Source organism: Phyllopteryx taeniolatus, chromosome 6, assembly GCF_024500385.1.
Source record: "Phyllopteryx taeniolatus isolate TA_2022b chromosome 6, UOR_Ptae_1.2, whole genome shotgun sequence".
Taxonomy (NCBI): Eukaryota; Metazoa; Chordata; class Actinopteri; order Syngnathiformes; family Syngnathidae; genus Phyllopteryx; species Phyllopteryx taeniolatus.
The window spans coordinates 26,877,701-26,894,786 of record NC_084507.1 but is presented as its reverse complement, the minus strand read 5'-3'; the positions used below and the strand labels follow the sequence as shown (position 1 = coordinate 26,894,786).

Sequence of the window (17,086 nt, the reverse complement as noted above, 5' to 3'; positions counted from 1 at the left end):
CGCTATTAATGCAGGTGTACCCTTACCTCCCCCTGTTGGCTGATGATGGGAACAGCATATTGCAGTTTGACATCATGGAAAAGGCACTCCAGAAAAATGTTAGCCACTCCTACAAGGTTGTGGTTCTCTTGTGCATCATAAAATGGGTCACATTGTTTACCATTTCCCTTGTTGTACTGCAAATAAACACAAAGCAGATATAATTCCATGAACAAAACTATATTTATTGATTTATTTTAACTGTTTTCAGTCTTCTGTTCCTTACCACTTTTTCAGAGCCTTCCCTCCAGTCCCTGTAGTGGTCTCTCATGTCCACCAGCTTGTTCTCCAACTTCTCAATGGTCCACACCTGAGTTCCCCTCCCCTTCCTCCGCACCTGGATGGCTGGCTCACTCACTATGGCTCCACGCTGAATGAAAACAAACACCTCAGATAGGCCTGAACACGTGGAACAGTTACAATCATTGATTGGCGGCGGCGAAGTCGGCCGACCTTGCGGTTCGCGCTAAGGTTGGCTGCAGGAATCTGAAGCGTGACCTGATAGTCAGTCAGTTTACTCATCTCCTCTGCCAAAAAGTTGGCCTCTCGCACCAGAGTGTTGGCTCTCAGGACCTGTTCTCTGAGCCGAGAAAGACTCTGTCGGAAAAGTTCATCCCTGACACACACGAACACATGAAGAAAAAACATCATTTATTCAAGAAGAAACAAGGAAGGTTAAATGTCTATTACTACCAAATGGAATACTGTATGTAATATATGTATGTTTTTTTTAGCACAACTGAACAGCAACAAGTAAAACTCCAAAAGTAAATGAACGGGTTTTTATCAGTCTTTTTTGTGTAAATGTGTAAAAAAATCTGCACCTACACAAGGTTTTACCTCAATATTTTATGGGTTCTTCCTTAGCCAAACCGACAGAAACTTTGGTGATAGTTGGGTAAAAAAGTTTGACCAACAAAAACAGTGCATTATGCTAAGTCCTACTTGCAAACTTAGGGCAAATCTTATCGTATTCCTTTCAGTTTAGTACATCAATGTGCACGTTTGCAGCTTCGGAAGTCAGAAATGTTGGAATGGAGAAATCTGACTATGCTGGCACCCACAGAAACACAAAAAAGACTTTTGTAACTGCTGTGTATTTAACTGTCTTTATGGTACTATTATACTAAATACCATTTAACACAACTGGTTGTGCATCACAACTGCTGTGTGGATTGGAAGTGGGACCTCTACAAGGGATCTCATCCACAATAGCTGACCAACAATGAATAGCAAAGTACAGGACAAAGAGAAGCAAAACAAGTCAGTGGAGAGACATGCAAAATTGGAATTTCCAAGGAGGCTTTGTGACTAAATCCAGGACATTTGCAGTAGAATGCTGCTTGGTGGCGATGTATCAGTTAGTGGTTTGACCAGACCAGAACCTTGAATTTGACCCAGAGCCTCACTTCACTGAAGCCTTTCCAGTGGCAACTTTTAAACGGCGGTTATCTTCACTTCATGAGGACAGCTGTAATTTCACATTACTCACTGCCCTAAACACTGTCTTGCAGTATCTCAATCTTTTAGGATGGGATGGAACCTCGTATTTATAGGACAACACTGCATGGGAAGAAACAGCAAGGCGGAAATTGACTTTCCCACTTAGAAATGGAATATACAGTTAGATAGTAATCTGTATTGATTAAGAAATGATGTTAAATAGGTTATAAATGATGAACAAATGGGTTAAACTATTGTACTAGCTTATACAGAAAATACGTTTGTGTGTTTGTGTCCCACCAACCGTTCCTCTGTCCACAGTCGCAGCTTGCTGTGCGGTGTGTGCGTCTGGAACGTGAGGCGTTCACTGCTGCTGCGGTGGTGCTGTTGTGTTTTCTCAGGAGAAAGTTGTTGCCGAAGCGATTCCAGCTCCCGCTCATACATCATCCGCTGCTCCTCCAGTGCCGTGCGCTTCTCCTCCAGGTACTGCTTTTCCAGAACCTGGACCACATTCTGCATGGGGTCTAGAAACCCACGTGCAAGTGTGTTACAATGCAATACATGAATCTTGTTAACAACTTACAGAATAAGTGGTATTGTGGCATTAGACAGTGGCTATAAAAAGTCTACACACCCCTGTTCAAATGTCAGCTTGTTGTGATATAAAAATAAATCAAGTTTTTCCACCGTTAAAGTGAACTATAACTTGTACAACTTAACTGAAATGTATTTTTAATCTGTGTGACAGAGCAAGTAAAAATAAACAACTAAGTTGTACAAGTAGGCACACCGTCTTATAACTGGGATGTGACAATTAAAAAATCTCTTAAATGTATATGGGATTCCAAAAGGTATCTCTGGTGCAAACACAAGACCGCTCATCACCAAAGAAGAACACTATAGTAAAGCAAGGTGGTGGCATCATGCTTTGGGGTTGTTTTTCCATTTTATATCCCAAAAAAATAGACACTTGGACAGGGGTGTGTAGACTTTCTATCCTTTGCAGACCAGATGGTGCTTAGAAAAAAGATGACTTACTATTTTTGCAGCATTCATATTCAATTGAGAGTGATGATTTTAATTGGATTATCAATGTATTTTGAAAGTGTGATTAGCATGTTTGCATGATAATCCTTATCGAGTATCTACTGAATTTGTCTGACTGTGTTCCTGCCATATCTTCCTGTTCTTTTCTTTGCTCTGTACCTAGTTTCCAAGGAAATAATATATGGACACAAATGCAAATTAACAATCTGGCTGTGCAAACGCAAGATGTAAATTATGCTGCCGCACTAGTTCGCCAGACAGTATTTTAGTGAAACTTTATGGGCATTTTTATTCTGGGCTTGGGGGCAAAAATGTGTTCCACAAATTCCGCCTTGCAACAAGTGGTAGCCAACCATAACAGAGCTGATCACACCAACTTTTAAATGTGTGACTCTAAATTGCTTTCATGACATATTAATGACAAAAAATGTTATATGATGATTAATAAAATTGAGTCATTACAATACTGTATTGTTTTTGGAGTAATATATCTATGTCATTTCTTAGTTGCAGAAGAGCTATGTTGACTTTTGTTAGGTTTTGGAGCCATTTTAGTTGTTTTTTACAAGTGGTAGCCAACTATAACTCTAACAGGCTTCATCGCACCATCAAGCTTTTAATTTTGTGCCTACAAATCACCGGCGAGATAACGCAAAGCTGGCGTCTCGCTTGATGAAAAAATATTTTACAGTTCTGGCATTTTTAAAACATACTCCGATAAAGTGGGAGTAGCTGTCCCAAAATGAGGAGTTTCAGATATGGAATTTTTGGTATCCATTTGCTGGTTACAGACATTGAAAGCCTTACAGATCATGTAGATGGCTGAGACAGTATTTTCCTAATTACCATTGTTTCCCAGAGTCTTCATTATGACCTCCATCTGGGCAAACTCATAGCTGTAGTCCTGCTCTGAAGATGCCTCACTGGCAGTCTCCACGTCCACCTCCACAAAGCTCTCCCTGGGAGAGGCCCTCTCCAGCTCCTTCAAACGGTCCCGTCGCTTTCGTTTTGGCAAATTGATCCTGTGACAGATTTTATTTTTAGCCTTGTAGCTTCATTACACATATTAGTTTGAAAGTCGAAGTGTGGCACACCTAAAAAAGTGGTTGTTTCCCCATAAGATACGGTCTCCATGCCAGAGATGCACCAAAGAGTCGATCATTGTTCCATTCACACAGGTCCTGCGGAGAAAATGTCAACTAGGATTATTATCTGCATCCTTTCAGGAAACAAACGCGCGGAGGTTGAACAATTCAGTTGCCGTTGAAGGGGAAACAAGCTTGTGATATCAAAGCAGAAAGCTCAGATTCCTCGACAATGAGCTCATGCCGAGCTCCAGTAGACAAAGTTGTAGTAGTTTTACTGCAGCTCACCGGGCGTTCCCTATGGGCATCAAGGTGACATCACCGTCCGTGCACAGTTCCAGTACACAGTGTAGCGGCTGGATACCGATCCCAAACAGTTGAATGTCCTGAGAAGTGTCAGCACCGACATGCGTGCGCTCCTACACACATGTGGAAGACATATTAAGCAGACGATAACAGCAGGCCTGAAAGGAATTTGATTCATCTTCTCGTGTTTGGCCTAATTTATTATGACAAAATGGGAAAACAATACTGCGCCTGCAAGGGAAAAAAAACTAGGGAAAAATCAGGCCAAAGTGAAAAAAAGAATGTGCCGTGCTCGCGCTTTGTAAGTGGGCGTTGTTAGACAAACATCTCCTTTTTCAAAGGATGTCCAACCCTGCGCAAACAAACCCATTTCACATTACTGTGGTCATTCCACACTGAAATGGAAGAACCCAGACAAAGGCCTGTTGTTCTGTACGCTGCGCACGTCGCTTCCTCACACGCCTACAGGTCTGTCCTGCAGGTTGCTTCTGTCTTTCGGAGTCACACACGCTCATCTAGATGTGTGTGGTGTTTACAATACCGCACTACCTTTTGAGGTGTTTCTGACTTTGGCAGCTGCCATTGGAAAACATGACTCTGCCTTTACCCACGAACTGAACTAATGCACAGATGAGCCAACATTTTCTACAACTGAAGACATAAAAACTGTTGTGTTTAACGCCTACTTTTCAGAATTCAAGAAAAATTAGCACCTAACTTGAATATGTGAAAGTAATTGTGGACTAAATCTTTATAAATCTAGCAGATGTGTGTTTTTGCCAAAGCCATTTGGATTGCCATCTTCACCCTGTATCTTAAATCCATTCATCCATTCATCCATTTTCAATTGTCATCCATCCGGATCGCAAGTGACTTTGGGCGAGAGGCGGGGTACGCCCTAGACTGGTTGCCAGCCAATCACAGGGCACATGTGGACAAACAACCATTTACACCTACAGTATGGGTAATTTAGAGTCTTCAAGTACCTGGAGAAAACTCACACAAGCACAAGGAGAACATTCAACCTCCACACAGGAAGGCCCGAGTCCAGATTCGAAACCCCAAAACTCAGAACTGCGAGGCAGACGTGCTAACCACTGGATCAACACGCAGTCCACATGTTAAAACCTTTTCTACTTTTTCAATAGCAGCTCCTAACATATTCCAGCCCAGTTCAAAAAAGGAAGAAAACTAGAAATCAGACGGGCAACAAACCCTTACTTCTGACTTTCAGTGATGCAATGGATGATGATGGATGATCAAAAACAAGCCCCCGCTTTCCTGCACTTAACACCTACTCTCCTCTGCTTTTCACAAGACCATTTCTGTTTGGACACCCTTGCATGTGATCAATGGAAAGTGAATCACAGCGGTCATGCAAGGTTACGGCACCACAGCCAACGAGTGTGATCATGTGTTTTTGGGGTGAGAGGGTAAGCATAGCATCAGGAATGGACACAAGAGTATTTAAGAATGCTTTTCATCTGATACCCTTTCTGAATACGTAACAAAAACCTGATCAAATGGCTTCTAATTTTAGTTACTACATTCACTACTGTAATCTAATCAATTTAATTATTTATCCATCCATCCATTTTCTATAGCGCTTGTCTCAGGCACAACTACGACCCTAGTGAGGAAAAGCGGTGTAGAAAATGGATGGTTTTATTATATTTATTCATATTTTATTATTTATTTGCAGATGAACAATCATTTCTTAATGTATAGAGAAATGATCTACTGTATTTTAAACGATGACAAATGAAACACGAGTAAAAAAAAATGTTGCATGTATAATTATGTGTAATGTTAGAAAACATATTTATGGATTTGATTTGAATTTCAATTTATTGGATTATATTTGTGTTGAAAATGCCTCTTGACACTCACAAATAAATTGCAATCATCTCATCCCCCGACTAGTTCCATACAAACGGATCTGCTAGCACTGAAGCAGGGACACTGCTGCTCAATTTTAAGGCCTTGAGCTTCACACTGAACCTCCGTCGGTAAAATTCGTACCTTAAGATAGTAAACGAGCAGCTCGTTTAAGGCAGGATCCGCATTCAGATTGACCAGGAAACACTTGTCTTCACCCACTTTAATCCCGGATGTTTCCAGAGAGATGCCCATGCTCTCCAGCTGCTTCTGGCGCTCCTGTAGACACAGCACCACTTTATTCGTAGGCATAGTGGGTTTATTCCAGGAATAATTATGATATGTCATCTATACAAACCGTGGCGATCTCTTCAGTCTTCCTTAGCTTCTCCTCCCAGGTGACAGTCATCTCCATGATAAGTTTCTCTGATTCATGCAGCTTCTCCTTCAGCTCAGGAGCCTTCAAGGACTTTAGGGCAGATCGGGATCACGTCAGGACAATGACAAAGTGACCATGAAGGCTTTTGTTGGGTACAACATCTCACCTCAGCCTGAGACAGCTGAACTTTAAGCTTCTCCACCTCCTCTCTGAGCTCTCGGATAATGCGAGCGTTGGGGTCTTCGTTCACGACGGCGTGGTTGACGATCCTCTTAGCTCGATCGGCATAACGCAGAGTGGAAAGAGTTTCTTCATAGTTGTCTGCCGCAGGACTCACTGTGGCTATCATAGCTGTCTTGCTGTTCCCACCAAGGTTGTCCTGCAGAGAAGAAGTGTCAACATTTATTTGTCTTCTTTTTAAATGTATGGTAACAGACGACAACTAACTATAAAAATGCAACTTAACGTGGGGTACAAACCTTGAGAAGCCAGGTGAGGACTGAGTCTCTGTAAGGCACAAATTTGGCCTTCCCCTTTCCTGCAGACTGGTCAGCTAGCGCAGAAATCACACAACCTAATGTGGTCAGAGACCTACAACCACATACAGAGTTCAGTTTAAAGACTTTCAGATTTCTTGAACATTAAAGTCACTTTATGATGCATCTGCACAAGCTCCCAAGACAACAATTGCACTGAAAATTGTGCATTTACAAATATAACTACAACTACATAGTTGGACATGGCCATGACGTATGGCCTTGACACCTTATGGATTTTAGTCAGAATTCAAAAAGGCAAGCGCATGACAAAAACAAAACAGTATGCACTGTACTGTAAAAAAATGCCAGGATTTGAAAAATTATTTACTACGCTGACAAATATTGTTGTGAATCCAAAATACAAAATGGGAACTAAGTGTACAGGAAGAAAAGCAAACCTCACACAGGAAGGCCAGAGCTGAGATTTCAACCTCGGACCTCAGAATGGTGAGGCTGACATGCTAATCACTGGCTCACTGTCCTGCCCATTTCAAATTACACCCACAATACTCAACATTTTTTTCAAATGAATATTTCATCAAAAGTGAGCCTGTCTACCTTTGTTAATTTGAAATTTATGACACAGTTCTTATATTTGATTTGTGTACCTAACGATGTGTCTGGGGCCCATTTTGGCTTTTAATCACGGAACATCTCAAGCTATACCCACTTGTTTATGTTGCTGCCTTCTTTTAGTCGCTCCCCAGCAGCTCCCGTCTTGGACACTCGTTCACTTCCTGCCAGGTCGACTAGACTCATCTTGCTCACCTTCTCGCCGGAATTCTGGTAATGAATCCAACCCATTGTTAGGGCAAAACATTTACGGAACGCTTTGTGTCCTCATTGAAGATTCACCCCAGATTGTAGATCGTAGAGCGTTTGCGTGACGATGATACTGAAGACGCCGTGAGATCGGCTGCTCTCCTCGTTCATGTTGGTGGCTGCCACTGTGCGAGATTTGTTCCCCTCCGACATGAGCACCTCAATGTCCTACAGTCAAGGAGGAGGAACAAGAGATACAAATGGTAATTGTGTTGCACTTATAGTATGAATTCAAATGTATTATACCAGCAACTTTTATTAATTTACGTGATGAACACACTAAAATATAATTTAATGTAATTTATCAATTTCCCTTATGGGAAGAATAAACCATCCATCCATCCATCCATCCATCCATCCATCCATCTATCCATCTATCTATCTATCAAATGATTAATTTAGTTTTAACAACTTTCAAATATTTTTGTTTAGCCTTTGCTGTTCATACCAGAGAAGTTTAATATTTGGAACTGATAGGGTTGATCTGCTGTAAATTGTGTGCCCTGGTTTCTGGTTATTGGAGCAATACTGGCAACATTGATACATTGATTTCATAAATTTTACAGTTTGAAGGTTTGGAGCAGATTTCAGTGAATTTAGGAAAAATGTGCAAACAGATCCTTTTGAGAACAATAAAAGGCGCCCAATGTTCACATGTAGTTCAAACGGGTCACGAGAGACAGAAAGACTGGTTCTGGGAAATCCAGTGCATTAATATCAGGAAAACAAGGTGCACAGAAATAAGGTGGAGCTGTTTAAACTTAATTAAGGGAAGCCCCGCCAATGCTTGGCATACAATCCACCCAAAACCACGCGAGTGCATTCCACATTCACATAATATGTGTCATTAGGAGCTCATGAGGATTAAAACCACATTGTTAAGCTCAACGCTATTTAGCTGGAAGGAAATGTGTTGGATGTTAGAATTTATTTTCGACGCAATTAAGAAATGAGTGAATTTTCTTCAGTAGTACGATGTGAAGTCAGCCAAGCGTTTCTTCAGTGGGACAACACAAAGGTAAAAGACGTAGCCTACCTCAAAGTTGGTCACGGCCAGTTGAGACAAACCATCCACGTATGGACCCAGGACTTTGTGTTCACGCACCTTCAGAGACTGTCGGCTTTGCAGAGGGGAAAAAAAAAGTCTAGTCAGTGAAAAGAGTGGAAATGCCTCTCATGGCATAAAGCACATTTAATTTCCTCCTTCTCAGAAGTACTTTTTTTATGACAAGTATGGCACTTTGGGGTATTGAAACTATCACGTTCACCTCAAGCATGTCATTAGAGTGAAGGACGGAAAATCGACTTTTTAATTGCTTGTATTGTATCATACTGCCTGCCCACCCATCGAGCGTGAAATAACACAACCAATTAAATCTTTTGTAATCAGCTTATTTCCGAAAATATGTCCGTGAGCGAGCCCTTCTGAATTTTGCACAATTGCGACGTGATGAGGAGTTGGGGTGTGTGTGTTATACTTCCATCCAGATTAAGGATGTCATCTGGATACTATGAAGTAATAACATCATACATAACAATTATAATAATAATAAAAGATGATATGATGAGATACAACATAGAAGTAAGTGTCTGAACATTCATCATAGATGGGATTTTACATGTTGAATTGAAATTGTTGCCAGATGCGCAGTCTGGAGCAGATCTGGAGGAAACATGATTTAACATTGAGCACCTGACGTTAAAAACACATTTGTATCTTCACTGACAAGATTTGGCAGATATAAGAGTTTGCTTCAAGGGAACATCCCGGAAAGAATCATCATATAAATACAGGTCGACATGTCCAAAACTGTCGGCAGAAAGTTGTACTCAAACAAAAAAAGAACACACAAATGAGAATCTAACCTTGTGGTAGATGGAGGTAAAAATAGGAACAGTTTAAATATCAAACTGATTTTTGTCTCAATCACTATTTCTTCACTTGTTTGTAATTTAGTTTATTTTTGGATCATCGTATTAGGTATTAGCTAGCTGTTTCCCAATGAGGACCTTTGACTGTCAACCCATAAACAACAGTTCTGTTTGCCAATATTCTAGATGTGGTTGAAATCATGATTTCCCCATTGGACATTAATACATATTTCCCTCAGGAATGCCTCCATTTTTTTTTCATTGTATAACTGCACTCCCATCAATACAGTGAAAAATTTTCAAACTCAGTGTAATTCTTTAAGGTTGCCTGCCAGTTGTTGAGGAGAAATCCAATAGCTCAGTAAGCGGAATTCTATCCAACTCAGTGGATATACACCTACTCAGGTTAAGTTACCAGGTTTCCTTTTTCCATTCAAGTGACCTACCTTCCACTGCAGGTGTTTTTTTTTTTTAACTAGCCAAAGGCAGTCAGCTTTGGCGGGACTGTTTAGTGATTACAAGCACTTCCACTACATTTTCCACAGCTATTCCCTCTGTAATCCAGTCGTTTGTGAGGATCTTAGGCAACGCACAATATATTATTTGCATTCTTAGCAGAGCCTCATATGTTTGGAGTGACGAAGCAGCTTATATTACCACTATAGGGCCAAAACCGTATATTTTTATATCCGTTTTGGCTGAGTGTCTTCATGTAAACAGCAATTTAGTGAGCTGAAAACTAACTTTTTGGATAACGCTAGCAATTGTGAAGACTAGTTTCTTGTGTGTAAACATATTTTTACTGGCTGATCTCATTTTTGTGTAAACATTAGAGTGTGTGAATTTGTTTCATCGCATTAGCAATCGCTACATCATGAGCTACATGCTATATTTGTGTCTGATATTCAGGACAGACATCATCACGTGTATTCCCTTTTTAATATACAGTGGTGCCTTGAGATGCGAGCTTAATTCATTCCATGACAACACTAATACTACAATAAATAAATAAATAAATAAATAAATAAATAAAACACACACTTTCAAATCATCTTTACCCATGAAAATGAATGGAAATGCTAATAATTCATTCCAATGTGCTTTTCAATAAGGAAAATTGTAATAACAAACAGTAATAACTTCATTGAATAGAAAGTGAAGAATTAAACAGTTTGTGCATCATGACTAATTCATTACAGCTCCTTCTAGTGTGTGCGGGAAGCAGTAAAATACAGTCTTGCAAACACAAGCGAAAAAGTGTTTTACAACTACTGGAAGTTACTCAGTAAAAAACTGCAATAATAGTAGTCATTTTTCACAGAGGATAAATAATATATGCCTGTAAGTATTGTTATATTGTCTGTGTATGGGTGTTGCTGCAACATTTCTGTTTAAATATCCGTTGGTTAAAGCGTTATAACACCACCACATGGATGCTATTCGTAAGCCCATTTTTGGCATTTCTCATTATGTGTTAGCATTAAGCTGGCGGACTTTAATGCGAAGTTATGCGGTTGGATACACAAAGTGTAATTCTCTTTGTTTTATGTTGAGTTTAACAATAAACTGCAACTTGGAATGGCATTGAAATAATTTTAAAAAAGTGGAAACGGCCTCTGAGTCACGCATTTTGTAACTACTTTAAAGAAGAACTTTAGTCAACCATTAACATTCCTTTAGTTAATTGAGAGGCAGTGGGAAACACCTGCACTCGCTATAATCTGTTTCAAAAAGGACAATGCCACTCAAATATCTTCATTCAAACTTGGGGAAAGTCCGTCTATCTATTCTGAATGGAGACACAGTTCTGAGACAAATCACAACAATGGCAGCGGCCTGAAGACTCCCAGTGTAAATAGTAAACCAATATACTGTAGGAAGCGGCCGAGGCTCACGCTTCCTACTCGGCTCCGTCACCGCTCCTGAGTCAGGCAGAGCCACGAACAGCTAAAGTGGGAGCGGCCAGCGAGGTCACCGCTCACGCTGGAGTCGGAATGAATCAGGCAAAAAATGACACACCACGGTTTGCGCAAGCAGCTGCGTGTGCGTGTCACCGCAAGTCCAAAGCATGAGCTCATTGGCTTTATGGAGCAGATGCAGGTCACACGTGTGTTTACTACGAGAGAAACGCACAAGACCACCTATCAAACTCACCCTTTGGGATCCAGTAGGTCGCGGACCTTCTCGTTGTAGATTTCCATGTAGGACACTTCCACTTTAAAAGTATGGCCCTCGTTTGCCTCTCGGTGGACCCTTTCGAACAGCGAGCAGCACAGTCGAGGGATTAAACCTGGCTGCTCCCCGTTCCCCATCATGGAAAATGACTTGCCAGAACCTACGAAAACAACAGAAATGCCTTACATTTTTTGGCATCTGACTTGAATTTAGGGCTGGGCGATATGGCCCAAATCTTTTTTTTCCCCCAAGCAAAAAGTCAAAGTTCTGGGATTAGCTTTATTTCTCCTGATACCAATTAAACCAGCTCTGAAACTGGCTTTCCAGTACATCTTTTTGGGTGTATTAACTTTGATGGGTATGGAAGAAGTGGAGCTGCTGAGGCTCAGTTGGTAGAGCGGGTTGTCCAGTGACCGAAGGGTCGGCGGTTTGAATCCTGGCTATGACTGTCTACTGTCGAAGTTTTCTTGGGCAAGACAGTAAACCCTAAATTGCAACAACCATTCACACCAGGGATATTAAACTCCTTTTTGTCACGGACCACATCGTAGTTGTGGTTTCCCTCGGAGGGCCATTATGACTATGAACACAATTAATATAGTATAATCACGTCAAACAAACTGAAGACTGACTAGTTTTGAAATCACAAGCTAGTAAGCAAATGTTTGTTCAACTATTATTCAATTTATTGTAGAAGGGACATTGGTAACAAACAAACAAAAAATGCTTCTAATCTAAACGTTATCAAAAGTGAAGATAAGTTACAATTTTGGTATTTTAGCAAGAAACATGAAGTTGAAACACATGATTTGCTTTCGCGGGTGGGCCACAAAAAATGACGTGGCGGGCCGGATCTGGCCCCCGGATGCCTTGAGTTTGACACCTGCGATATACACTCACATTCAAACCTACGGACAATTTGGAGTCTTTAATGAACCTGCCTGTTTTTGGAATGTGGAAAGAAGCCGGAGTACATAGAGAAAACTCACACAAGCGCGGGGAGACCCAGCGAACTCCACACAGGAGGACTTGAGCCAAGATTTTGAACCCGGAACATCTCGACAGTGAGTCAGACGTGCAAACCACTCCACTATTGCGCATCCAAAATTTAGATAATTTTATATAATTTTACATTTTCTTAATATAATTACCTGTTTGTCCATAGGCAAATATGCAGGCATTATATCCCTGGAATGCATTTTCAAGTATTCCCTCTCCAAGGCACTTGAACACCACCTCTTGACCTTTTAGACAAAGAAGCAGTTACCACGGTGATTAAGGTAAACAGATAACCACTGTGTCAAACACATGTTTTGGTTTGCATCTTGTGGCAAAAAAGAACAGTTAACAAGAAATCCTAATATAAATACAGTGACCAACAGCTGCCTGGTCATGTTGAAAGTATTTGGCTGTGTCGCACAGTCTCTTATGTCGTGCTACTTCTGAATAGAACAGCTGTCTAATAAGCTAAATAAAGTCTTGTCTCTGCAGCTTCAGGCGGCGCCCTCAGCGGTCAGACTGTCTTCTGCGCTCAACATATGAATGTATTACATCTCCATCACAAAACAGAGTGGCAAGCAAAATAGTCACAATCCTTATGAAAATTAGCATTTTGCTTGCACAAACAAACTCATTTTCTTTTGCGATTACGTCATTGGAAGTGTTGCGTAAAGCAGCCGTTAGCGATTTGTACAGTGGATGAAGAAATTTGATTAGATATGAGCAGGTACAAGGATAATAACACAGGTAAAATGACACAGAAGCACACATTTAAAGGTAAACATTTACACATTATTACCTCCTCCAAGGAGTTTATGTTTTTATAGCTGTTTTATGGCAATGGATGGGGGACGCATTTCATTTTGGTACCACTTACACATTTTTTAAGACTTAAAAATACAATTATTAAACTACAACTGTAAAAAAAAGGTCAACTCTTTTACTTTCTTTGCTTATTTTATTTTTTAAATTATTCTAATTATATGAGTAATAATGTTCTACCTGTATAATAGGCATTGCAGCTTCAAAAAAATACTTTAGCTTCATCATTATTATAATTAATCTTTTCAGAAGGGAGCAATTGCTTGGCTGTATGGTGAGGTGTAGTTTCCATTTTGCCTAGCGTTAGGGTTACCAAGTATAGTTCATTGCCCTATAGAGTACAGTTACATGAACATGAATGACCCAAAAAAAAAGAAGTTATTTTGGGAAGTACTGGAGGTATACAGTACAATTTGCTGCTGATCCCAAATAGGAGACATTGGTGGAGGTCTGCTATTATATTAAATATGAGGTGTTCAGATTTGTTTATGGATTGCTAAACGTAGGTTAAATGATTGTTTTTTTTTATAGTTTGAATGTGAAACCTAAAGGGAGTGTTCATATTTCAGTGCATGCGTTCAGTCAGAATGTTTGAGTTGTGTGATCCAAAGAGCTTCTTCACTGTCACAAAGCAGCCAAATTCTTGAAACGGGTTTTGGAGCGTCTCGTGAGGAGTGAGGACTAAGTTATCACGTGTGACTCACCGGCATATTTGGGAACGTTGGATTCATCCATGGACCAGAAACAATGGTCAAAGGCGAACACCTGCAGAGAAGACAGCAAAGGGATCGTCAACACACTTTCCACACCTGTCCAAGCATGTACAGTCCAACACAACCTAATCCTGCTTCTTTACAAGGCACAAAATCAGGCTTATTGTGCCGTGCCATTAAAGTGAATCAGTAGGATAGAGCTTGTCTGCAAGAGTAAGATGCAGACTAACTAAGCGTATTGTTCAAAGTAATGCTCATTAAGACAGTCTGCACAAATCCACTGTTAGCGGTTTTGTCATAGAGGCTGCGGCTAAATGAATTCATAAATCAGGGTCAGCGCTCCCCCAAGAAATTCCAGCACTCAGTGACCCTTGTCTCCAAGGAAACGGGGCCGGAGGGCTTCCCGGCGGCGCATGCTGGCTCTCAGCCCTCAGTGCTGGGTTTCACAACACAGAACTGAGCAGAAGAGACCCCTTGCTTTGTATCCCAGAGGCACCTGCATGAGCTCCGGACCACTGACACAGAGAAATGCTCTCTGGGGGCTGGGGGGATTGGGGGGGCGGGGGGGGGGGGGGGGGGGGGGGGGGGATGTTGGTGGTAAGCCTCTTTTAGCACATGCCGCACAAGCACCCATTACTGTACTTTATATACTGTACATTATGTATGTGAGCATGTTTACTTGATTTGTCTTTAACCTGACTTCATTTGACCTTCCCTAAAGGAAAAATTGTAAAATGATATGGTGTTTTATTGAAGAAATTGTTCTTAAATATTTTTTTGTTAAAATTCTGATTTTAGTTTATTATTGTCTGCTTCTTACGATACGATTTTATTGCTCGTACACTTCTCAGGCTGCAGTTCAATACCACTGCAAAGTGCAACCACAATAGTAAACATTTTGATAAATCAACACCTCACTTTCAGTGTAAATCTAAAGTAAACATTTTTGTCTTTGTACGTGCATAATTATTCATACAGCTCTTGTATTGGATTGCACTACATTTTCTACATAATATGGCTGGTTGATGCAAAGATATGCAAATAAACCAAATAGGGACTGTAGAATACAACATTTAAATATCAAAAGATGTAGTTATTGGCAGTGTAGATAGACTAGAATACACTATGAATTAAATATCCCTGTGGCTTTTCAGCATAGTTTTACTGGTACACTGTGCAATGACAATAAATATTATAATTCTGACATAATAATAATATATTTGTTCTATACAATATAGTTTGCCTATTAAACACAGTTGACACAACATTCAAATAGCTAGTCGTTGTCTTAATAAAATCAAATAAAAAGATCTTGCTGCAGTGCAAGCGCACAATGTGGATGCCATTGTTTGAAATTAGGCATTGTGACAAATTGGTGCCAACGCACAACCCTTACTTAACTCCTTCCTAATCACGACAGGGGCTCTTGGCTGGGAAGCTAGCGTACTCTGCAGAGTCGCCATGAGAAGCATAGAGAGCAGTGAATGCTTTGAAAACAAAACCTCTTCTTGTGACTTCAGTCAAGTGAGTTGGTGCCTTTGAAAGGAACAAAAAGTGCCATCATTCTCAATTAGAGCTGCTTTAGTACTAAGGCCGAGCAGTCTCCTCTGGACTGTCTTGCTCCACCAACCTGAATAAGCGTGTGACTGCATACATTTAAAATTGTTTTTTTTTTTCCACGATTGGACAATAGACCCTTTTGAAGCCTCACCCAAGGGTTATCTTCACTTCCGCTACCTGTTTTCGAAATTGCAGTCAGACGTAATTAAAATGGCACAGTGTGTGGCGAAATAAGAGTTCAGCCCAACTCTCACAACTGAGCGAGCCGACCAGAGCGTTTTAATCGGGGAGTAAAATCAGACAGGAAAGAGCGAACAGAGCAAGAAAAAAAACCCCAAAAAACACCAGCTGACAGTTTAGAAGATGCTAACCGAGGCAGAATTGCTAGCTGACCGTCTTGTTAACCAGCCTAAGGCTAACAACAGAGCAACCATTTATTTTCCTGTCCATTTGACAACAAAAGGAATATGCTGCTACTCTTGTATAAACAGCTCCAACGAAAAACTGTCTCTGGCATTTCTATCTGAAAACTTTAATCACGGCTGTTTATAGAGCCGAGGATGCTAAGGCTAGCAAAAGTCTCAGCGTGAAGATCCATATTCTGCCATGGTTTTACCGGATCAAAAAACAGTGTAACATTAGTGCAGTCCATAACAATTTCATAAACAATTTAGTGTTTGGCCTATAATCCTGGTGCGCTGACGTCACTTGTGCATCAGCATTATCGGCGTGTCAGATGTTACAAGGTGTAACCAGGTCCTGCTCAAGGCTCCGGCGTCCAGAGTGTCGTCCTAAGCACAGGGGAGCTCAGTCTGCTACTCCAGAGCTGAAGTCAGGGATAACAAGATTTCAAGGCTAATTCCTCATTTTCCCCTTCACTGCAAAAATGAGTGGAAAGGGTCTCGTAGATTCAGCTAGCAAGTAAAACGTATATATATATTTTTTTTCTTGGTAGAGGAAGAATATGCAAAACTTGCTTATGAAGCGTGGCTGCTATCGGGCTAGGAGGCATAAAATATCACATTTACAAGCGCGCCACCCAACACTCTTCGGCAAATGCAAGGTAACGTTAATATATTACAATAACGCTTTTTGGTATAATCGTTTGAAACCAACTGCAAGAGTTAGCGCGTCTACAATTTTTGAAAGAAATAGTATAGATTCGCTACCAAGGCAGATAACTAGCTAACTAGCATGGCTAACATCAGTTTATTTTTGCTATGACGTTACCCCACAAAGCAAAGAAGAGCAGAGAAGTAGCTACTCATTTTTTTGAGAAATTAGTACTTTTCCTGTTGTATTACATTTTTATTTTATTCAGAAAATAAAATATCATTTATTTTCTTATGTACCTGTACTTATGTACGTACATAGCACATTCAATGGAAGAAAGTTATTTACCCAAAC

The 17,086-nt window shown here is 40.5% G+C and overlaps 1 protein-coding gene across 9 annotated transcripts in view; it reads right to left on the bottom strand.

The window, feature by feature from the left end:
• Positions 1–17,086, bottom strand: part of kif13a (kinesin family member 13A) — a 45,862-nt gene that overhangs the window by 15,972 nt on the left and 12,804 nt on the right. For all 9 annotated transcript variants that reach the window (XM_061777967.1, XM_061777968.1, XM_061777973.1 and 6 more), the window contains exons 4-20: positions 14,111–14,171; positions 12,737–12,829; positions 11,565–11,745; positions 8,575–8,659; positions 7,572–7,706; positions 7,387–7,499; positions 6,657–6,768; positions 6,344–6,556; positions 6,157–6,267; positions 5,943–6,077; positions 3,903–4,033; positions 3,624–3,710; positions 3,376–3,551; positions 1,787–2,006; positions 493–655; positions 266–409; positions 27–176 (exon numbers count right to left, since the gene is read on the bottom strand). In XM_061777967.1, coding sequence (XP_061633951.1) covers positions 27–176; positions 266–409; positions 493–655; positions 1,787–2,006; positions 3,376–3,551; positions 3,624–3,710; positions 3,903–4,033; positions 5,943–6,077; positions 6,157–6,267; positions 6,344–6,556; positions 6,657–6,768; positions 7,387–7,499; positions 7,572–7,706; positions 8,575–8,659; positions 11,565–11,745; positions 12,737–12,829; positions 14,111–14,171 — 2,310 coding nt within the window. The remainder of the gene's footprint in view (positions 1–26; positions 177–265; positions 410–492; positions 656–1,786; positions 2,007–3,375; positions 3,552–3,623; positions 3,711–3,902; positions 4,034–5,942; positions 6,078–6,156; positions 6,268–6,343; positions 6,557–6,656; positions 6,769–7,386; positions 7,500–7,571; positions 7,707–8,574; positions 8,660–11,564; positions 11,746–12,736; positions 12,830–14,110; positions 14,172–17,086) is intronic.